This window comes from Zonotrichia leucophrys, unplaced genomic scaffold, assembly GCF_028769735.1.
Source record: "Zonotrichia leucophrys gambelii isolate GWCS_2022_RI unplaced genomic scaffold, RI_Zleu_2.0 Scaffold_465_39780, whole genome shotgun sequence".
In the NCBI taxonomy this organism is placed as follows: domain Eukaryota; kingdom Metazoa; phylum Chordata; class Aves; order Passeriformes; family Passerellidae; genus Zonotrichia; species Zonotrichia leucophrys.
The window spans coordinates 1-19,905 of record NW_026992670.1 but is presented as its reverse complement, the minus strand read 5'-3'; the positions used below and the strand labels follow the sequence as shown (position 1 = coordinate 19,905).

Below are 19,905 nucleotides of genomic sequence, written 5' to 3'. Positions count from 1 at the left end.
CTGAGGACACTCCAACCCCCCTGGGGACACCCTGGGGACACTCCAGCCCCCTTGGGGACACCCTGGGGACACTCCAGCCCCCCTGGTGACACTCCAGCCCCCTTGGGGACACCATGGGGACACTCCAAACCCCTTGGTGACACTCCAGATCCCTTGGGGACACTCCAACTCCTCTGAGGACACTGCAGCCCCCTTGGTGACACTCCAGCCCCTTGGGGACACTGCAGCCCCCTGGTGACACTCTGGGGACACTCCAACCCCCCTGGGGACACCCTGGTGACACTCCAACCCCCTTGGGGACACTGCAGCCCCCTTGGGGACACCCTGGTCACACTCCAACCCCCTTGGGGACAACCTGGGGACACCTTGAGGACACTGCAGCCCCCTTGGTGACACTCCAGCCCCCTGGTGACACTTTGGGGACACTCCAACCCCCCTGGGGACACCCTGGTGACAGCGCCGCACTTGCTGGTGGCGATGTACTCCTCGAGCTTCTCGATGCGCTTCTGGTTCTCCTCGATCTCCCTCAGCTTCTGCTTGATCTTGGCCTGGGGACACGGGGACAGAGGGGACAGTGAGCCCAGGTGGGCCCAGGTGGGCCATGGGGACAGTCTGGGGACAGTCTGGGGACAGTCTGGGGACAGCCTGGGGACAGTTTGGGGACAGCCTGGGGACAGTTTGGGTCTCACCTCGGTCTCCACCTTCTTCCTCTCCTCCAGGTCCAGCCGGTCCTGGTCGGCTTTCTGGTCACGGTTGAACTTCTCGAGCTCCTGGGCCAGCGTGGCCGCGCGCTTGCTGGCCTCCTCCTTCAGGCGGTGGTACTTCTTCACCTGGGGACATGGGGACACCTGGGGTCACCTGGGGGTCAGGGGACACCTGGGGGACATCTGGGGGTCAGGGGACATGGGGGACATCTGGGGGACATGGGGACACCTGGGACCAGGGCACCTGCTGGCCTCCTCCTTCAGCCAGTGGTACTTCTTCACCTGGGGGGACATGGGGACATCTGGGGGTCACCTGGGGGTCACCACACCTGGGGACACCTGGTGGACATTTGGGGGACACCTGGGGGTCAGGGGACATGGGGGACATCTGGGGGACACCTGGGGGACATCTGGGGGACATACGCTTGCTGGTCTCCTCCTACAGCCGGTGGTACTTCTTCACCTGGGGACATGGGGACATCTGGGGTCACCTGGGGGTCACCACACCTGGGGGACATCTGGGGGACATGGGGGACACCTGGGGGACATGGGGGACACCTGGGGGACATGGGGGCCACGCACTTGCTGGTCTCCTCCTACAGCCAGTGGTACTTCTTCACCTGGGGACATTGGGGACACCTGGGGGTCACCACACCTGGGGGACACCTGGGGTCACCTGGGGGTCAGGGGACATGGGGGACACCTGGGGGACATGGGGACACCTGGGGTCAGGGAACCCGCTAGTCTCCTCCTTCAAACGGTGGTACTTCTTCACCTGGGGGGACAACCTGGGGGTCAGGGGACATGGGGGACACCTGGGGGACACCTGGGGGACACCTGGGGGACACCTGGGGGACATGGGGGCCACACGCTTGCTGGTCTCCTCCTACAGCCAGTGGTATTTCTTCACCTGGGGACACATTGGGGACATCTGGGGTCACCTGGGGGTCAGGGGACATGGGGGACACCTGGGGGACACCTGGGGGTCACTACACCTGGGGGACACCTGGGGTCAGGGGACATGGGGGGACATGGGGACACCTGGGGTCAGGGCACCTGCTGGCCTCCTCCTTCAGGCGGTGGTACTTCTTCACCTGGGGACATTGGGGACAACCTGGGGGTCAGGGGACACGGGGGACACCTGGGGGATGTGGGGACATGGGGGCCACACGCTTGCTGGCCTCCTCCTTCAGCCAGTGGTACTTCTTCACCTGGGGACATTGGGGACACCTGGGGGTCACCACACCTGGGGGACACCTGGGGGTCAGGGGACATCTGGGGGACATGGGGACACCTGGGGTCAGGGCACCTGCTGACCTCCTCCTTCAGCCAGTGGTACTTCTTCACCTGGGGGGGACAATGGGGACATCTGGGGGGTCAGGGGACACGGGGGACACTTGGGGGTCACAGAACCTGGGGGACATGGGGACAACCTGGGATCAGGGAACGTGGGGGGACATGGGGACATCTGGGGGACACCTGGGGGTCAGAGAACCTGGTTCTCCTCCAAGGTGAGATCTCTCCTCCATCCCTCCCAAACCACAAACCCCACCTGGTTCTCCTCCAGGCTCAGGTTCCTCCTGTGCCGCTGGTTCTCCTCCATCCCTCCCAGGTCCCCAAACCCCACCTGTCCCAGCACACCTGGTTCTCTTCCAGGGTCAGGTCCCTCAGGTCCCTCCTGTATCTCTGGTTCTCCTCCATCCCACACGTACCTGGTTCTCCTCCAGGGTCAGGTCTCTCCTGTGGTTCTGGCTCTCCTCCATCCATCCCAAACCCGCAAACCCCACCAGTCCCACCACACCTGGTTCTCCTCCAGGGTCAGATCTTTCCTCTGTCCATCCCAAGCCCCAAAACCCCACCAGTCCCACCACACCTGGTTCTCCTCCAGGCTCAGGTCTCTCCCAAAGCCCCAAACCCCACGTGTCCCACCACACCTGGTTCTCCTCCATCCATCCCAAATCCCCAAGCCCCACCTGTCCCACCACACCTGGTTCTCGTAGCTCTGGTTCTTCTCCATCCATCCCAAAGCCCCAAGTCCCACCCCACACCTGGTTCTCCTCCATGACCATGTTCCTCCTGTATCTCTGGCTCTCCTCCATCCTTCCCCAGGTCCCCAGACCCCACCAGTCCCACCACACCTGGTTCTCCTCTATCCATCCCAAATCCCCACCTGTCCCACCACACCTGGTTCTCCTCCAGGCTCAGGTCTCTCCTGTGGTTCTGGCTCTCCTCCATCCCTCCCAAAGCCCCAAACCCCACCTGTCCCACCACACCTGGTTCTCCTCCAAGGTGAGATCTTTCCCCTGTCCATCCCAAGCCCTCAAACCGCACCTGTCCCACCACCACACCTGGTTCTCTTCCAGGCTCAGGTCCCTCCCCTGGCTCTGGTTCTCCTCCACCCTACACGTACCTGGTTCTCCTCCAGGGTCAGGTCTCTCCCAAAGCCCCAAACCCCACGTGTCCCACCACACCTGGTTCTCCTCTATCCATCCCAAATCCCCACCTGTCCCACCACACCTGGTTCTCCTCCATCCATCCCAAATCCCCACCTGTCCCACCACACCTGGTTCTCCTCTATCCATCCCAAATCCCCACCTGTCCCACCACACCTGGTTCTCCTCCATCCCACACGTACCTGGTTCTCCTCCAGGCTCAGGTCCCTCCTGTATCTCTGGTTCTCCTCCATCCCACACGTACCTGGTTCTCCTCCAGGGTCAGGTCCCTGCCCTGGCTCTGGCTCTCCTCCTCCATGCGTTCCTCAAACTCCTGCCTGGACTTCTCCACGCTCAGCATCTCCTTCTCCAGCTCGTCCATGTCTGCCTTGCGTTTCTTGTACTGCTTCTGGGCGTTCTGCAGGGACTTCCTGGCGGCCTCCAGCTTCTTGATCTTGTGCGAGGTGTTCTCCTTGGCCTTGATGTACTGCGGCCGCTTCTGGTTCAGCTCCGAGTCCTTCTCCCTGAGGGGGAGAACCTCAGGTGGGTTTGGGGTCTGGGCCTGGTTTGGGGTCTGGGGCTGGTTGGGGTTTGGGATTGGTTTGGGTTTGGGCCTGGTTTGGGGTCTGGGCCTGGTTTGGGGTTTGGGCCTGGTTTGGGGCTGGTTTGGGATTCGGGCCGGGTTTGGGGTTTGGGGTTGGTTTGGGGTTTGGGTTCCAGGCCTGGTTTGGGTTTGGTTTGGGGTTTGGGGCTGGTTTGGGGTCTGGGCCTGGTTTGGGGTTTGGGGCTGGTTTGGGGTTTGGGGCTGGTTTGGGGTCTGGGCCTGGTTTGGGGTTTGGGCCTGGTTTGGGGTTTGGGCCTGGTTTGGGGTCTGGGCCTGGTTTGGGATTGGGGCTGGTTTGGGGTTTGGGGCTGGTTTGGGGTTTGGGGCTGGTTTGGGTTCCAGGCCTGGTTTGGGGCTGGTTTGGGTTGGTTTGGGGTGTGGGATTGGTTTGGGATTGGTTTGGGGTCTGGGGCTGGTTTGGGGTCTGGGGCTGGTTTGGGGTCTGGGCCTGGTTTGGGGTCTGGGCCTGGTTTGGGGTCTGGGCCTGGTTTGGGGTTTGGGCCTGGTTTGGGGTCTGGGCCTGGTTTGGGGGCTGGCTGGTTTGGGGTTGGGGTGTGGGATTGGTTTGGGGTTTGGGATTGGTTTGGGGTTTGGGATTGGTTTGGGGTCTGGGCCTGGTTTGGGTTTGGGCCTGGTTTGGGGTTTGGGCCCAGGTTTGGGTTCTGTGCCCAGTTTTGGGGTCTGGGCCTGGTTTGGGGTCTGGGCCTGGTTTGGGGTTTGGGCCTGGTTTGGGTCTGGGCCTGGTTTGGGGTTTGGGCCTGGTTTGGGGTTTTTATGCCTGTTTTGGGGTTCATGCCCGGTTTTGGCTTCTGTGCCCAGTTTTGGGGTTTGTACCCAGTTTTGGGGTTTGGGCTCAGTTTTGGGTTCTGTGCTCAGTTTTGTGGTTTGCGCCCATTTCTGGGGTCTGTGCCTGGTTTTGGATCTGTACCCAGTTTTGGGGTTCCTATGTCTGGTTTGGGGTTTGGGCCTGGTTTGGGGTTGGCTGCATCCTCCCTTCCCATTCTGGAGCCCTTCCCCTGTGGAGACAGACTGGGCAAACTGGATTGTCCAGCTGGGGTGGGGTGAGATTTGGAACCCCCTGATCTGTGAAGTTGTTCCTGCCCATGGAACCAGGATTTAAACCCGATTTTTAAATATTCCAACCCAAATAATTCCAGGGTTTTGGAGCCCCTCAGCCATGGAGACAGACTGGAATTGTCCAAGATTACAAAGCTGGGATTGTCCAAGATTTGGAACCCCCTGATCTGGGAAGGTGTCCCTGCCCATGGAACCAGGATTTAAACCTGGTTTTTAAATATTCCAACCCAAATATTTCCAAGGTTTTGGAGCCCCTCAGCCATGGAGACAGGCTGGGATTGTCCAAGATTTGGAAAGCTGGGATTGTCCAAGATTTGGAGCCCCCTGATCTGTGAAGGTTCCCTGCCCATGGAACCTGGATGGGAATTTAAACCTGGATTTTAAATATTCCAGCCCAAATATTTCCAAGACTTTGGAGCCTCTGCCATGGAGACAGGCTGGGATTGTCCAAGATTACGAAAACTGGAATTGTCCAAGATTTAGAAAGCTGGGATTGTCCAAGATTTGGAACCACCTGATCTATGAAGTTGTTCCTGCCCATGGAACCAGGATTTAAACCTGGTTTTTAAATATTCCAACCCAAATATTTCCAAGGTTTTGGAGCCCCTCAGCCACAGAGACAGGCTGGGATTGTCCAAGATTTGGAAAACTGGGATTGTCCAAGATTTGGAGCCCCTGATCTGTGAAGGTGTCCCAGCCCGTAGAACCAGAATTTAAACCTGGTTTTTAAATATTCCAACCCAAACAATTCCAGGTTTTCCCACCCAAACCATTCCAGGGTTTTGGAGCTCTCCTGTCATGGAGACAGACTGGGATTGTCCAAGATTTGGAAAACTGGGATTGTCCAAGATTACAAAACTGGGATTGTCCAAGATGTGGAGCCCCCTGGTCTGTGAAGGTTCCCTGCCTGTGGAACCAGAACTTAAACCTGGTTTTTAAATATTCCCACCCAAAAAATTCCAGGGTTTTGGAGCCTCTCTGTCATAGGGACAGTCTGGGATTGTCCAAGATTTGGAGCCCCCTGATCTGTGAAGGTTCCCTGCCCATGGAAGCAGAACTTAAACCTGATTTCTAAACATCCCAAACAATTCCAGGTTTTCCCACCCAAACCATTCCAGGGTTTTGGAGCCTCTCTGCCATGGAGACAGGCTGGGATTGTCCAACATTTGAAAAACTGGGATTGTCCAAGATTACAAAACTGGGGTTGTCCAAGATTTGGAGCCCCCTGATCTGTGAAGGCGTCCCGCCATGAAATCAGATTTAAACCTGGATTTTAAATATTCCAACCCAAATATTCCAAGGTTTTGGAGCCCCCAGCCACAGAGACAGCCTGGGATTGTCCAAGATTTGGAGCCCCCCCCTGATCTGTGAAGGTTCCCTGCCCATGGAAGCAGAATTTAAACCTGATTTCTAAACATCCCAACCCAAACCATTCCAGGTTTTCCCACCCAAACCATTCCAGAGTTTTGGAGCCCCTCAGCCTCTGGAGACAGCCTGGGATTGTCCAAGATTTGGAAAGCTGGGATTGTCCAAGATTACAAAACTGGGATTGTCCAAGATTTGGAATCACCTGGACTGGGAAGGTGTGAAGGTTCCCTGCCCATGGAACCTGGATGAGAATTCAAGCCTGGTTTTTAAACATTCCCACCCAAACCATTCCAAGGTTTGGGAGCCCCTCTGTCATGGAGACAGACTGGGATTGTCCAAGATTACAAATCTGGGATTGTCCAAGATTTGGAACCACCTGATCTATGAAGTTGTTCCTGCCCATGGAACCAGGATTTAAACCTGGTTTTAAACATCCTAACCCAAACAATTCAGTTTCCACCCAAACCATTCCAGGTTTTGGAGCCTTTCTGCCATGGAGACAGCCTGGATTGTCCAAGATTACAAATCTGGGAATGTCCAAGATTTGGAACCCTCAGATCTGTGAAGGTTCCCTGCCTGTGGAACCAGGATTTAAACCTGATTTTTAAATATTCCAACCCAAATATTTCCAAGGTTTTGGAGCCTCAGCCACAGAACACCTGGATTGTCCAGATTACAAAGCTGGATTGTCCAAGATTTGGAAAGCTGGGATTGTCCAAGATTTGGAGCCCTGATCTGTGAAGGGTCCTGCCCATGAAACCAGGATTTAAACCTGATTTTTAAATATTCCACCAAATATTTCCAAGTTTGGAGCCCTCACACAGAAACACCTGGGATTGTCCAAGAATTTGGAACCACCTGGACTGGGAAGGTGTGAAGGTTCCCTGCCCATGGAACCTGGATGGGAATTTAAACCTGATTTTTAAATATTCCAGCCCAAATATTTCCAAGGTTTTGGAGCCTCTGCCATGGAGACAGGCTGGGATTGTCCAACATTTGGAAAGCTGGGATTGTGCAACATTTGGAAAGCTGGGATTGTCCAAGATTTGGAACCACCTGGACTGGGAAGGCGTCCCGCCCATGGAACCAGGATTTAAACCTGTTTTTAAATATTCCAACCCAAATAATTCCAGGTTTTGGAGCCCCTCTGCATGGAGACAGCCTGGATTGGTCAAGATTACAAAGCTGGGATGTCCAGATTTGGACCCCTGATCTGTGAAGGCATCCTGCCCATGAAACCAGGATTTAAACCTGGTTTTTAAATATTCCAATCCAAATAATTCCAAGGTTTTGGAGCCCTCAGCCACAGAGACAGTCTGGGATTGTCCAAGATTTGGAACACGATGGTCTGTGAAGGTGTCCCTGCCTATGAAACCAGGATTTAAACTGTTTTTAAACATCTAACCCAAACAATTCAGTTTTCCACCCAAACCATTCCAGGTTTTGGAGCCCCTCAGCCATGGAGACAGGCTGGGATTGTCCAAGATTTGGAAAACTGGAATTGTCCAAGATTTGGAAAACTGGGATTGTCCAAGATTTGGAGCCCCCTGATCTGTGAAGGTGTCCCTGCCCATGGAACCAGGATTTAAACCTGGTTTTTAAATATTCCAACCCAAATATTTCCAAGGTTTTGGAGCCCCTCAGCCACAGAGACAGCCTGGGATTGTCCAAGATTTGGAAAACTGGGATTGTCCAAGATTTGGAAAACTGGGATTGTCCAAGATTTGGAAAGCTGGGATTGTCCAAGATTTGGAAAGCTGGGATTGTCCAAGATTTGGAAAGCTGGGATTGTCCAAGATTTGGAGCCCCCTGATCTGGGAAGGTGTCCCTGCCCATGGAAGCAGAACTTAAACCTGATTTCTAAACATCCCAACCCAAACAATTCCACTTTTTCCCACCCAAACCATCCCAATTTCTGCCATTTCCCCCCCAGTCTCCAGGCTTCTCACTTGATCTCCTTCTCGATCTGCTGCTGCTCCCTCATCATCTTGCCCAGCTCCTTCTTGCGGTCCTTGAGCTCGTCCTCCACCCTGTCCATCCTCTTCTTGTCCTTGTCGATCTCGCGGTTCTTCAGCCCCAGCTCCTTGTTGAGCTTCTCGATCTCGGCCTCGTTGTGGAACAGCTTGAAGAGCTGGAGCTGCACCTGCGCCCGAACCACCTCGTCCTTGAGCCGCTGGTACCGGTCAGCCTGGGGTGGGGAAATGGGGAGAGGGGGTTAGGGCTGGGGCTGGCCAGGAAATGCTCAAAGCTGGGCCTGGCCTGGTTCTGCCCAGGGATTGCTCAAAGCTGGGCCTGGTTCTGCTCAGGAGCTGCTCAAACTTGGACCTGGTTCTGACCAGGGACTGCTCAAACTTGGGCCTGGTTCTGGCTGGTACCGGTCAGCCTGGCATGGGGGAAATGGGGTGAGAGGGGGTTAGGGCTGGGTCTGGCCAGGAGCTGCTCAAAGTTGGGCCTGGTTCTGGCCAGAGACTGCTGAAACCTGGGCCTGGTTCTGCTCAGGAGCTGCTCAAACTTGGGCCTGGTTCTGCTCAGGAGCTGCTCAGAGCTGGACCTGGTTCTGCTCAGGGGCTTCTTAAACCTGGGATAGACCTGGTTCTGCTCAGGAGCTGCTCAAAGCTGGGCCTGGTTCTGCTCAGGAGCTGCTCAAAGTTGGGCCTGGTTCTGGCCAGGAACTACTCAAACCTGGGCCAGGCCTGGTTCTGGCCAGAAACAGCTCAAACTTGGACCTGGTTCTGGCTGGTACGGTCAGCCTGGGATGGGGGAAAATGGGGGGGATAGACCTGGTTCTGCTCAGGAGCTTCTTAAACCTGGGATAGGCCTGGCTTAGCTCAGGAGCTGCTCAGAGCTGGACCTGGTTCTGGCCAGGGACTGCTCAAACTTGGACCTGGTTCTGCTCAGGAGCTGCTCAAAGCTGGGCCTGGTTCTGGCCAGGAAATGCTCAAACTTGGACCTGGTTCTGGCCAGGAGCTGCTCAGAGCTGGGCCTGGTTCTGGCTGGTACCAGAAATGGGGAAAATGGGGTGAGAGGGGGTTAGGGCTGGGTCTGGCCAGGAGAGGCTTAAACCTGGGCCTGGTTCTGGCCAGGAGCTTCTCAAACCCAGGACTTGGACCTGGTTCTGGCCAGGAGCTGCTCAAAGCTGGGCTTTGGGGTGGGCCAGGCCTGGTTCTGCTCAGGAGCTGCTCAAACTTGGACCTGGTTCTGCTCAGGAGCTGCTCAGAGCTGGGCCTGGTTCTGGCTGGTACCGGTCAGCCTGGGGTGGGGGAAAGGGGGGGAGAGGCCTGGTTTAGCTCAGGAGCTTCTTAAACCTGGGATAGGCCTGGTTCTGCTCAGGAGCTGCTCAAAGCTGGGCCTGGTTCTGGCCAGGGACTGCTCAAACTTGGATGTGGTTCTGCTCAGGAGCTGCTCAAAGTTGGGCCTGAGTCTGGCCAGGAACTTCTCAAACCCAGGGTTTGGGCCTGGCTCTGCTCAGGAGCTGCTCAGAGCTGGGATAGGCCTGGTTCTGCTCAGGAGCTGCTCAAACTTGGACCTGGTTCTGGCCAGGAAATGATCAAACTTGGATGTGATTCTGCTCAGGAGCTGCTCAGAGCTGGGCCTGGTTCTGGCTGGTACCGGTCAGCCTGGGGGAAAGGCAGGTGAGAGGGGATTTGGGGGGTTAGGGCTGGGTCTGGCCAGGAGAGGCTTAAACCTGGGCCTGGTTCTGCTCAGGAGCTGCTCAGAGCTGGACCTGGTTCTGCTCAGGAGCTGCTCAGAGCTGGGCCTGGTTCTGGCCAGGAACTTCTCAAACCCAGGACTTGGACCTGGTTCTGTCCAGACCCTTCCCAGCCTTCCCAAAACTCACTTTTCCCAAAATTCCAAAGCATTTCCAAACCCCTCTTTCCTCAGGATTCTGAGCTTTCCCAAACCCTTTTTGCCCAGAAATCCAAACCTTCCCAAAACCCTATCTTCCCAAGAATTCTCAGCTTTACCAAAATCCCATTTTCCCCACTGCTCTGAGCATACCCAAAACACTTCTTCCTGTGAATCCAAGTATTCCCAAAACCCCATTTTCCCTGGAATTCCCAGGCTTCTCAAACCCCATTTTTCCCAGAATTCTGAGCATTCTCAAAATTTTTTCCCATGAATCCAACCATTCCCAAAATCCCTTTTTCCTGGAACTCCAATCATTCCCAAACCTCATTTTCCCCAGAATTCTGAGCATTCCCAAAACCCTTTTATCCCATGAATCCAACCATTCCCAAACCCTTTTATCCCTGAATCCAACCATTCCCAAACCCTTTTATCCCATGAATCCAACCATTCCCAAACACAATTTTCCTGTAAATCCAACCATTCCCAAACCCTTTTATCCCTGAATCCAACCATTCCCAAGCACAATTTTCCTGTAAATCCAACCATTCCCAAACCCTTTTATCCCATGAATCCAACCATTCCCAAACCCTTTTATCCCTGAATCCAACCATTCCCAAACCCTTTTATCCCTGAATCCAACCATTCCCAAACCCTTTTATCCCTGAATCCAACCATTCCCAAACACATGATTTTCCTGTGAATCCAACCATTCCCAAACAAGATTTTCCTGTGAATCCAACCATTCCCAAACACGATTTTCCTGCAAATCCAACCATTCCCAAACACGATTTTCCTGTGAATCCAACCATTCCCATCCCATTTTTCCCCAAAATTCCCATCCTTCCCCACCTCCTCCTTCTCCTGCTTGGCCTCCTTGCGCTCAGCTGCACAAAACCCTTTTATCCCATGAATCCAACCATTCCCAAACCCTTTTATCCCATGAATCCAACCATTCCCAAACCCTTTTATCCCTGAATCCAACCATTCCCAAACACAATTTTCCTGCAAATCCAACCATTCCCAAACACGATTTTCCTGTGAATCCAACCATTCCCAAACCCCTTTATTCCCCAAAATTCCCATCCTTCCCCACCTCCTCCTTCTCCTGCTTGGCCTCCTTGCGCTCAGCTGCACAAAACCCTTTTATCCCTGAATCCAACCATTCCCAAACCCTTTTATCCCTGAATCCAACCATTCCCAAACCCTTTTATCCCATGAATCCAACCATTCCCAAACCCTTTTATCCCTGAATCCAACCATTCCCAAACACGATTTTCCTGTAAATCCAACCATTCCCAAACACGATTTTCCTGTAAATCCAACCATTCCCAAACCCTTTTATCCCATCAATCCAACCATTCCCAAACCCTTTCTTTTATCCTGAATCCAACCATTCCCAAACCCTTTTATCCCTGAATCCAACCATTCCCAAACAAACAACTTTCCTGTGAATCCAACCATTCCCAAACCCGATTTTCCTGTAAATCCAACCATTCCCAAACCCTTTTATCCCATGAATCCAACATTCCAACCTTTTATCCCTGAATCCAACATTCCAACATGATTTTCTGTGAATCAACCATTCCCAAACACGATTTTCCTGTAAATCCAACCATTCCCAAACACAATTTTCCTGTGAATTCATCCATTCCAAACACGATTTCTGTGAATCCAACCATTCCAAACACATTTTCCTGTGAATCCAACCATTCCCATCCATTTTTCCCCAAAATTCCATCCTTCCCCACCTCTCCTTCCTGCTTGGCCTCCTTGCGTTCGCTGCACAAAACCTTTTTCCTGAATCCAACCATTCCCAAACCCTTTTCCATGAATCAACCATTCCCACCTTTATCGAATCCAACCATTCCCATACCCTTTATCCCTGAATCCAACCATTCCCAACCCTTTATCCCTGAATCCAACCATTCCCAAACCCTTTTATCCCTGAATCCAACCATTCCCAAACCTTTTATCCCAATCAACCATTCCAATTTCCTGTGAATCCACCATTCCAAACCCTTTTATCCCTGAATCCAACCATTCCCAAACACATTTTCCTGAATCCAACCATTCCAAACCGTTTTATCCTGTGAATCCAACCATTCCCAAACCTTTTATCCTGAATCCAACCATTCCCAAACACAATTTTCCTGTAAATCCAACATTCCCAAACACGATTTTCCTGTGAATCCAACCATTCCCAAAGACAATTTTCCTGCGAATCCAACCATTCCCAAACACTGATTTTCCTGGAAATCCAACCATTCCCAAACCATTTTCTCCCCAAATTCCCATCCTTCCCACATCCTCCTTCCTCTGCCTCCTTGCCTAATCACCAAAACCCTTTTATCCCTGAATCCAACCATCCAAACCTTTTATCCCTGAATCCAACCATCCAACCCTTTTATCCCTGAATCCAACCATTCCCAAACCTTTTATCCCTGAATCCAACATTCCCAAACCCTTTTATCCATGAATCCAACCATTCCCAACCCTTTTATCCTTGAATCCAACCATTCCCAAACCCTTTTATCCATAATCCAACCATTCCCAAACCCTTTATCCTGAATCCAACCATTCCCAACCTTTTATCCATGTAATCCAACCATTCCCAAACCCTTTATCCTGAATCCAACCATTCCCAAACCTTTATCCTGAATCCAACCATTCCCAAACCTTTTATCCCTGAATCCAACCATTCCAAACCCTTTATCCTGAATCCAACCATTCCCAAACCTTTTATCCTGAATCCAACCATTCCAAACCCTTTTATCCCTGAATCCAACCATTCCAAACATTTTTCCTGGAATCCAACCATTCCCAAACCATTTTATCCTGAATCCAACCATTCCCAAACCTTTTATCCGAAATTCCCATCCTTCCCACTCACCTCTCTGTTGGCCTCTGCGCTCAGCTGCACAAACCTTTTATCCTGAATCACATTCCCAAACCCTTTTATCCCTGAATCCAACCATTCCCAAACCCTTTTATCCTGAATCCAACCATTCCAAACCCTTTTATCCTGAATCCAACCATTCCCAAACCCTTTTATCCTGAATCCAACCATTCCCAAACCTTTTTCCCTGTAAATCCAACCATTCCCAAACCTTTTATCCCATAAATCCAACCATTCCCAACACGATTTTCCTGTGAATCCAACCATTCCCAACCCTTTTATCCCATTGAATCCAACCATTCCAACCCTTTTATCCGAATCCAACCATCCACCTTTTATCCATGAACAACATTCCAACCTTTTATCCTGAATCCAACCATTCCCAACCCTTTATCCTGAATCAACCATTCCAACCTTTTATCCTGAATCCAACCATTCCCAACCCTTTTATCCTGAATCCAACCATTCCAAACCTTTTATCCCTGAATCCAACATTCCAAACCTTTTCCTGAATCAACATCCCAAACACGATTTTCCTGTGAATCCAACCATTCCCAAACACGATTTTCCTGTGAATCCAACCATTCCAAACCCTTTATCCTGAATCCAACCATTCCCAAACCCTTTTATCCCATGAATCCAACCATTCCCAAACCCTTTTATCCCTGAATCCAACCATTCCCAAACCCTTTTATCCCTGAATCCAACCATTCCCAAACACAATTTTCCTGTGAATCCAACCATTCCCAAACACGATTTTCCTGCAAATCCAACCATTCCCAAACACAATTTTCCTGTAAATCCAACCATTCCCAAACCCTTTTATCCCTGAATCCAACCATTCCCAAACACGATTTTCCTGTGAATCCAACCATTCCCAAACACGATTTTCCTGCAAATCCAACCATTCCCATCCCATTTTTCCCAAATTCCCATCCTTCCCCACCTCCTCTCCTGCTTGGTCTCCTTGCGTTCAGCTGCACAAAACCTTTTATCCATGAATCCAAATTCCAACCTTTGTATCCTGAACCACCATTCCAAACCTTTTATCCCATGATCCAACCATTCCAACCCTTTTATCCCGATCAACATGCCATTTTGCGAATCCAACTTCAACAATTCTGTAATCCACTTCCCAAACAATTCCTGGAATTAACGTCCAAACCCTTTTATCCTGATCCAACCATTCCCAAACCTGCAAATCCAGCTATCCCAAACATGATTTTCCTGTAAATCCACATTCCCAAACACGATTCTGTGTCAACAATTCCCATCAATTTCCCAAAATCCATCCTCCACCTCCTCCTTTCTGCTGGCTCTTGCGCTCGGCGCGATGTTTTTCTTGCGTGATAATAATGGTGTCCCCTGGACTTCACCATCCTTCTTCTGTCTACTCGGGGAGCTCCCGAGCGGTGATCTCCTCAAACAGGGCCGTGCGCATCCTTGGGGTTCTTCATGGCAATGGACTCCACTGCTCCCTGAAAAAATGGGGCAAAAATGGTCCTAAATCCCTTGGAAATGATCCTAAATCCTGGGGATCTCCTCAAACAGGGCCGTGCGCTCCTTGGGGTTCTTCATGGCAATGGACTCCACTGCTCCCTGAGAAAACAGGGCAAAAATGGTCCTAAATCCCTGATACGGATCCCCAAATCCCTGGGGATCTCCTCAAACAGGGCCGTGCGCTCCTTGGGGTTCTTCATGGCGATGGACTCCACTGCTCCCTGAAAAATGGGGTGAGAAATGGTCCTAAATCCCTGAGAATGATCCTAAATTCCCTTGGAAATGGTCCTAAATCCCCTTATTCCTGTGAGAAATCCCTGAATCCCAAAAGGGAATCAGAAATCCCTGGGGATCTCCTCAAACAGAGCCGTGAGATCCTTGGGGCTCTTCATGGCGATGGACTCCACTGCTCCCTGAAAAAACAGGGCAAAAATGGTCCTAAATCCCTGAGAAATGATCCTAAATCCCCTAATTCCTGTGAGAGATCCCTGAATTCCAAAAGGGAATCAGAAATCCCTGGGGATCTCCTCAAACAGGGCCGTGCGCTCCTTGGGGTTCTTCATGGCGATGGACTCCACTGCTCCCTGAGAAAACAGGGCAAAAATGGTCCTAAATCCCCTTGGAAATGATCCTAAATCCCATTAGAAATGATCCTAAATCCCCTAATTCCTGTGAGAGATCCCTGAATTCCAAAAGGGAATCACTGAATCCCTGGGGATCTCCTCAAACAGGGCCGTGCGCTCCTTGGGGTTCTTCATGGCGATGGATTCCACTGCTCCCTGAAAAAACAGAGTCAGAAATGGTCCTAAATCCCTGAGAAATGGTCCTAAATCCCCTTGGAAACGTTCCTAAATCCCTGCAGGGTCAGGGAAATCCTAAATCCCTGGGGATCTCCTCAAACAGGGCCGTGAGATCCTTGGGGTTCTTCATGGCAATGGACTCCACTGCTCCCTGAAAAATGGGGTGAGAAATGATCCTAAATCCCCTTGGAAATGATCCTAAATCCCCTTGGAAATGGTCCTAAATCCCCTAATTCCTGTGAGGGATCCTTAAATCCCTGATACGGATCCCTGAATCCCTGGGGATCTCCTCAAACAGGGCCGTGAGATCCTTGGGGTTCTTCATGGCAATGGACTCCACTGCTCCCTGAAAAAACAGGGCAAAAATGGTCCTAAATCCCCTTGGAAATGGTCCTAAATCCCCTAATTCCTGTGAGGGATCCTTAAATCCCTGATACGGATCCCCAAATCCCTGGGGATCTCCTCAAACAGGGCCGTGCGCTCCTTGGGGTTCTTCATGGCGATGGACTCCACTGCTCCCTGAAAAAACAGGGCAAAAATGGTCCTAAATCCCTGAGAAATGATCCTAAATCCCTTAACTCCTGTGAGGGATCCTTAAATCCCTGATACGGATCCCTGAATCCCTGGGGATCTCCTCAGACAGGGCCGTGCGCTCCTTGGGGTTCTTCATGGCGATGGACTCCACTGCTCCCTGCAAAAATGATCCTAAATCCTGTTAGAAATGTTCCTAAATCCTTGAGAATGATCCCTAAATCCTGTCAGAGAGGTTCCTAAATCCCTGCAGGGTGAGGGAAATCCTAAATCCCTGGGGATCTCCTCAAAGAGAGCTGCGAGACCCTTGGGGCTCTTCATGGCGATGTCATGGAAAAAAATGAGTCAGAGAGCTCCTAAATCCCACAGGTTGTCCCCAAATCCTGACAGGAGAGTTCCTAAATCCCCAAATCCTCACAGGAGAGTTCCCAAATCCCCAAATCCTCACAGGAGAGTTCCTAAATCCCCAAATCCTGACAGGAGAGTTCCCAAATCCCCAAATCCTCACAGGAGAGTTCCCAAATCCCCAAATCCTGACTGGAGAGTTCCCAAATCCCCAAATCCTGACTGGAGAGTTCCCAAATCCTCACAGGGGAGTTCCCAAATCCCCAAATCCTCACAGGAGAGTCCCTAAATCCCCAAATCCTCACAGGAGAGTTCCCAAATCCCCAAATCCTCACAGGAGAGTTACCAAATCCCCAAATCCTGACTGGAGAGTTCCCAAATCCCCAAATCCTCACAGGAGAGTTCCCAAATCCCCAAATCCTGACAGGAGAGTTCCCAAATCCCCAAATCCTGACAAGAGAGTTCCCAAATCCCCAAATCCTGACTGGAGAGTTCCCAAATCCCCAAATCCTGACAAGAGAGTTCCCAAATCCCCAAATCCTGACTGGAGAGTTCCCAAATCCCAACAGGAGAGTTCCTAAATCCCCAAATCCTGACTGGAGAGTTCCCAAATCCCCAAATCCTGACAGGAGAGTTCCTAAATCCCCAAATCCTGACAGGAGAGTTCCTAAATCCCCAAATCCTCACAGGAGAGTTCCCAAATCCCCAAATCCTGACAGGAGAGTTCCTAAATCCCCAAATCCTGACAGGAGAGTTCCCAAATCCCCAAATCCTGACAGGAGAGTTCCTAAATCCCCAAATCCTGACAGGAGAGTTCCCAAATCCCCAAATCCTCACAGGAGAGTTCCCAAATCCCCAAATCCTGACAGGAGAGTTCCTAAATCCCCAAATCCTGACAGGAGAGTTCCCAAATCCCCAAATCCTGACAGGAGAGTTCCCAAATCCCCAAATCCTGACAGGAGAGTTCCCAAATCCCCAAATCCTGACAGGAGAGTTCCCAAATCCCCAAATCCTGACAGGAGAGTTCCCAAATCCTGACAGGAGAGTTCCTAAATCCCCAAATCCTGACAGGAGAGTTCCCAAATCCCCAAATCCTGACAGGAGAGTTCCTAAATCCCCAAATCCTGACAGGAGAGTTCCCAAATCCCCAAATCCTGACAGGAGAGTTCCTAAATCCCCAAATCCTGACAGGAGAGTTCCCAAATCCTGACAGGAGAGTTCCCAAATCCCCAAATCCTGACAGGAGAGTTCCCAAATCCTGACAGGAGAGTTCCTAAATCCCCAAATCCGGACAGGAGAGTTCCCAAATCCTGACAGGAGAGTTCCCAAATCCCCAAATCCTGACAGGAGAGTTCCTAAATCCGACAGGAGAGTTCCTAAATCCCCAAATCCTGACAGGAGAGTTCCTAAATCCCCAAATCCTCACAGGAGAGTTCCCAAATCCCCAAATCCTCACAGGAGAGTTCCTAAATCCCCAAATCCTGACAGGAGAGTTCCTAAATCCCCAAATCCTGACAGGAGAGTTCCTAAATCCCCAAATCCTGACAGGAGAGTTCCCAAATCCCCAAATCCTCACAGGAGAGTTCCTAAATCCCCAAATCCTGACAGGAGAGTTCCCAAATCCTGACAGGAGAGTTCCTAAATCCCCAAATCCTGACAGGAGAGTTCCCAAATCCCCAAATCCTCACAGGAGAGTTCCTAAATCCCCAAATCCTGACAGGAGAGTTCCCAAATCCTGACAGGAGAGTTCCCAAATCCCCAAATCCTGACAGGAGAGTTCCTAAATCCCGACAGGAGAGTTCCTAAATCCCCAAATCCTCACAGGAGAGTTCCTAAATCCCCAAATCCTGACAGGAGAGTTCCCAAATCCCCAAATCCTGACAGGAGAGTTCCCAAATCCCCAAATCCTCACAGGAGAGTTCCCAAATCCCCAAATCCCGACAGGAGAGTTCCCAAATCCCCAAATCCTGACAGGAGAGTTCCCAAATCCCCAAATCCTGACAGGAGAGTTCCCAAATCCCGACAGGAGAGTCCCTAAATCCCCAAATCCTGACAGGAGAGTTCCCAAATCCTCACAGGAGAGTTCCCAAATCCCCAAATCCTCACAGGAGAGTTCCTAAATCCTGACTGGAGAGTTCCTAAATCCCCAAATCCTGATAGGAGAGTTCCCAAATCCCCAAATCCCCTCAGGAAGTTCCTAAATCCCCTCAAGAGTTCCTAAATCCCCTCAGGGAGTTCCTAAATCCCCTCAGGGGGTCCCTAAATCCCCTCAAAGGTTCCTAAATCCCCTCAAAGGTTCCTAAATCCCCTCAGGGGGTTCCTAAATCCCCTCAAGAGTTCCTAAATCCTCTCAGGGGGTTCCTAAATCCCCTCAGGGGTTCCTAAATCCCCTCAGGGGTTCCTAAATCCCCTCAGGGGGTTCCTAAATCCCCTCAAGAGTTCCTAAATCCTCTCAAGAGTTCCTAAATCCCCTCAAAGGTTCCTAAATCCCCTCAGGGGGTTCCTAAATCCCCTCAAAGGTTCCTAAATCCCCTCAGGGGGTTCCTAAATCCCCTCAAGGGTTCCTAAATCCCTCTGGGGGTTCCTAAATCCCCTCAGGGGGTCCCCAAATCCCTCAGGGGGTTCCCAAATCCCCTCAGGGGGTTCCTAAATCCCCTCAGGGGGTTCCTAAATCCCCTCAGGGGGTTCCTAAATCCCCTCAGGGGGTTCCTAAATCCCCTCAAAGGTTCCTAAATCCCCTCAGGGGTTCCTAAATCCCCTCAGGGAGTTCCTAAATCCCCTCAAAGGTTCCTAAATCCCCTCAGGGGGTTCCTAAATCCCCTCAGGGGGTTCCTAAATCCCCTCAGGGGGTCCCCAAATCCCCTCAGGGGGCTCCTAAATCCTTATGGGGGGTCCCCAAATCCCCACAGTGCCCTGGGGATCCCTTTGGGGTGGGAAAATGGTGGAAATTCCCCCAAAAACCCATCCTGGGACTCCCCAGCTCCCGTGAGCACAAAAACCTCCCCCAAAAAAGCCCCAAAATCCCCCTGAACCCACAAAAAGCCCCCTCAAAAACACCCTCAAAACCTCCAAAATTGCCCCAAAAAAAACCCCAAAAACCCCAAAAAGGCTCCTAAACCCCCTGAGAGGCTCCTAAACCCCCTCCCCACCTGGAAGACGAGGAAGTTCCTGGCCTTGATGAGGATCCCCAGCTTCTCCAGCTCCTCGCTGTACTCGCTCAGCTGCACCACGCGGTTGTTGATCTTGTACTCGGAGGAGCTGCCTGGGGAGGGGGCATTTGGGGGCTCAGGGGGATCCCCCAAACCCTGAACACCCCAAAATGTGTCCAAAACCACCCCAAAATGTGTCCCCAAGCCCTAAATATCCACCCCAAACCCTGAACACCCCAAAATGTGTCCCTAAACACCCCCAAATGTGTCCCCAAATCCTAAATACCCACCCCAAACCCTAAACATCCCAAAATGTGTCCCCAAACACTGAACACCCCAAAATGTATCCTACAAACACCCCAAAATGTGTCCCCAAACCCTAAATATCCACCCCAAACCCCAAAACACCCAAAATGTGTCCAAAACACCCCAAAATGTGTCCCAAACACACCAAAATGTGTCCCACAAACCCTGAACACCCCAAAATGTGTCCAAAACCACCCCAAAATGTGTCCCCAAGCCCTAAATACCCACCCCAAACCCTAAACACCCCAAAATGTGTCCCCAAAACCACCCCAAAATGTGTCCCAAACACTCCAAAATGTGTCCCCCAAACCCTGAACACCCCAAAATGTGTCCTGTAAACACCC

General features: G+C 51.6%; 2 protein-coding genes across 2 annotated transcripts in view; both read right to left on the bottom strand.

Annotated features, from left to right (window-relative positions):
* The window catches only part of LOC135441738 (structural maintenance of chromosomes protein 1A), a gene marked incomplete at its 3' end in the record, with an annotated part of 33,745 nt that extends 19,115 nt beyond the window's left edge, over positions 1-14,630 (bottom strand). The window contains exons 1-6 of the mRNA XM_064701281.1: positions 14,570-14,630; positions 10,884-10,918; positions 8,135-8,373; positions 3,402-3,660; positions 690-830; positions 466-548 (exon numbers count right to left, since the gene is read on the bottom strand). Of these exons, the coding sequence (XP_064557351.1) occupies positions 466-548; positions 690-830; positions 3,402-3,660; positions 8,135-8,373; positions 10,884-10,918; positions 14,570-14,630 (818 nt within the window). The remainder of the gene's footprint in view (positions 1-465; positions 549-689; positions 831-3,401; positions 3,661-8,134; positions 8,374-10,883; positions 10,919-14,569) is intronic.
* Positions 14,631-15,620: 990 nt separating this feature from the next.
* LOC135441739 (structural maintenance of chromosomes protein 1A-like) lies at positions 15,621-19,368 on the bottom strand (the record flags this gene model as incomplete). Its single annotated transcript, XM_064701282.1, has 2 exons — positions 15,621-15,749; positions 19,256-19,368. Coding segments are annotated over 2 exons (230 nt in total), but the record flags the coding sequence as incomplete, so codon positions are not given.
* Positions 19,369-19,905: the final 537 nt, after the last annotated feature.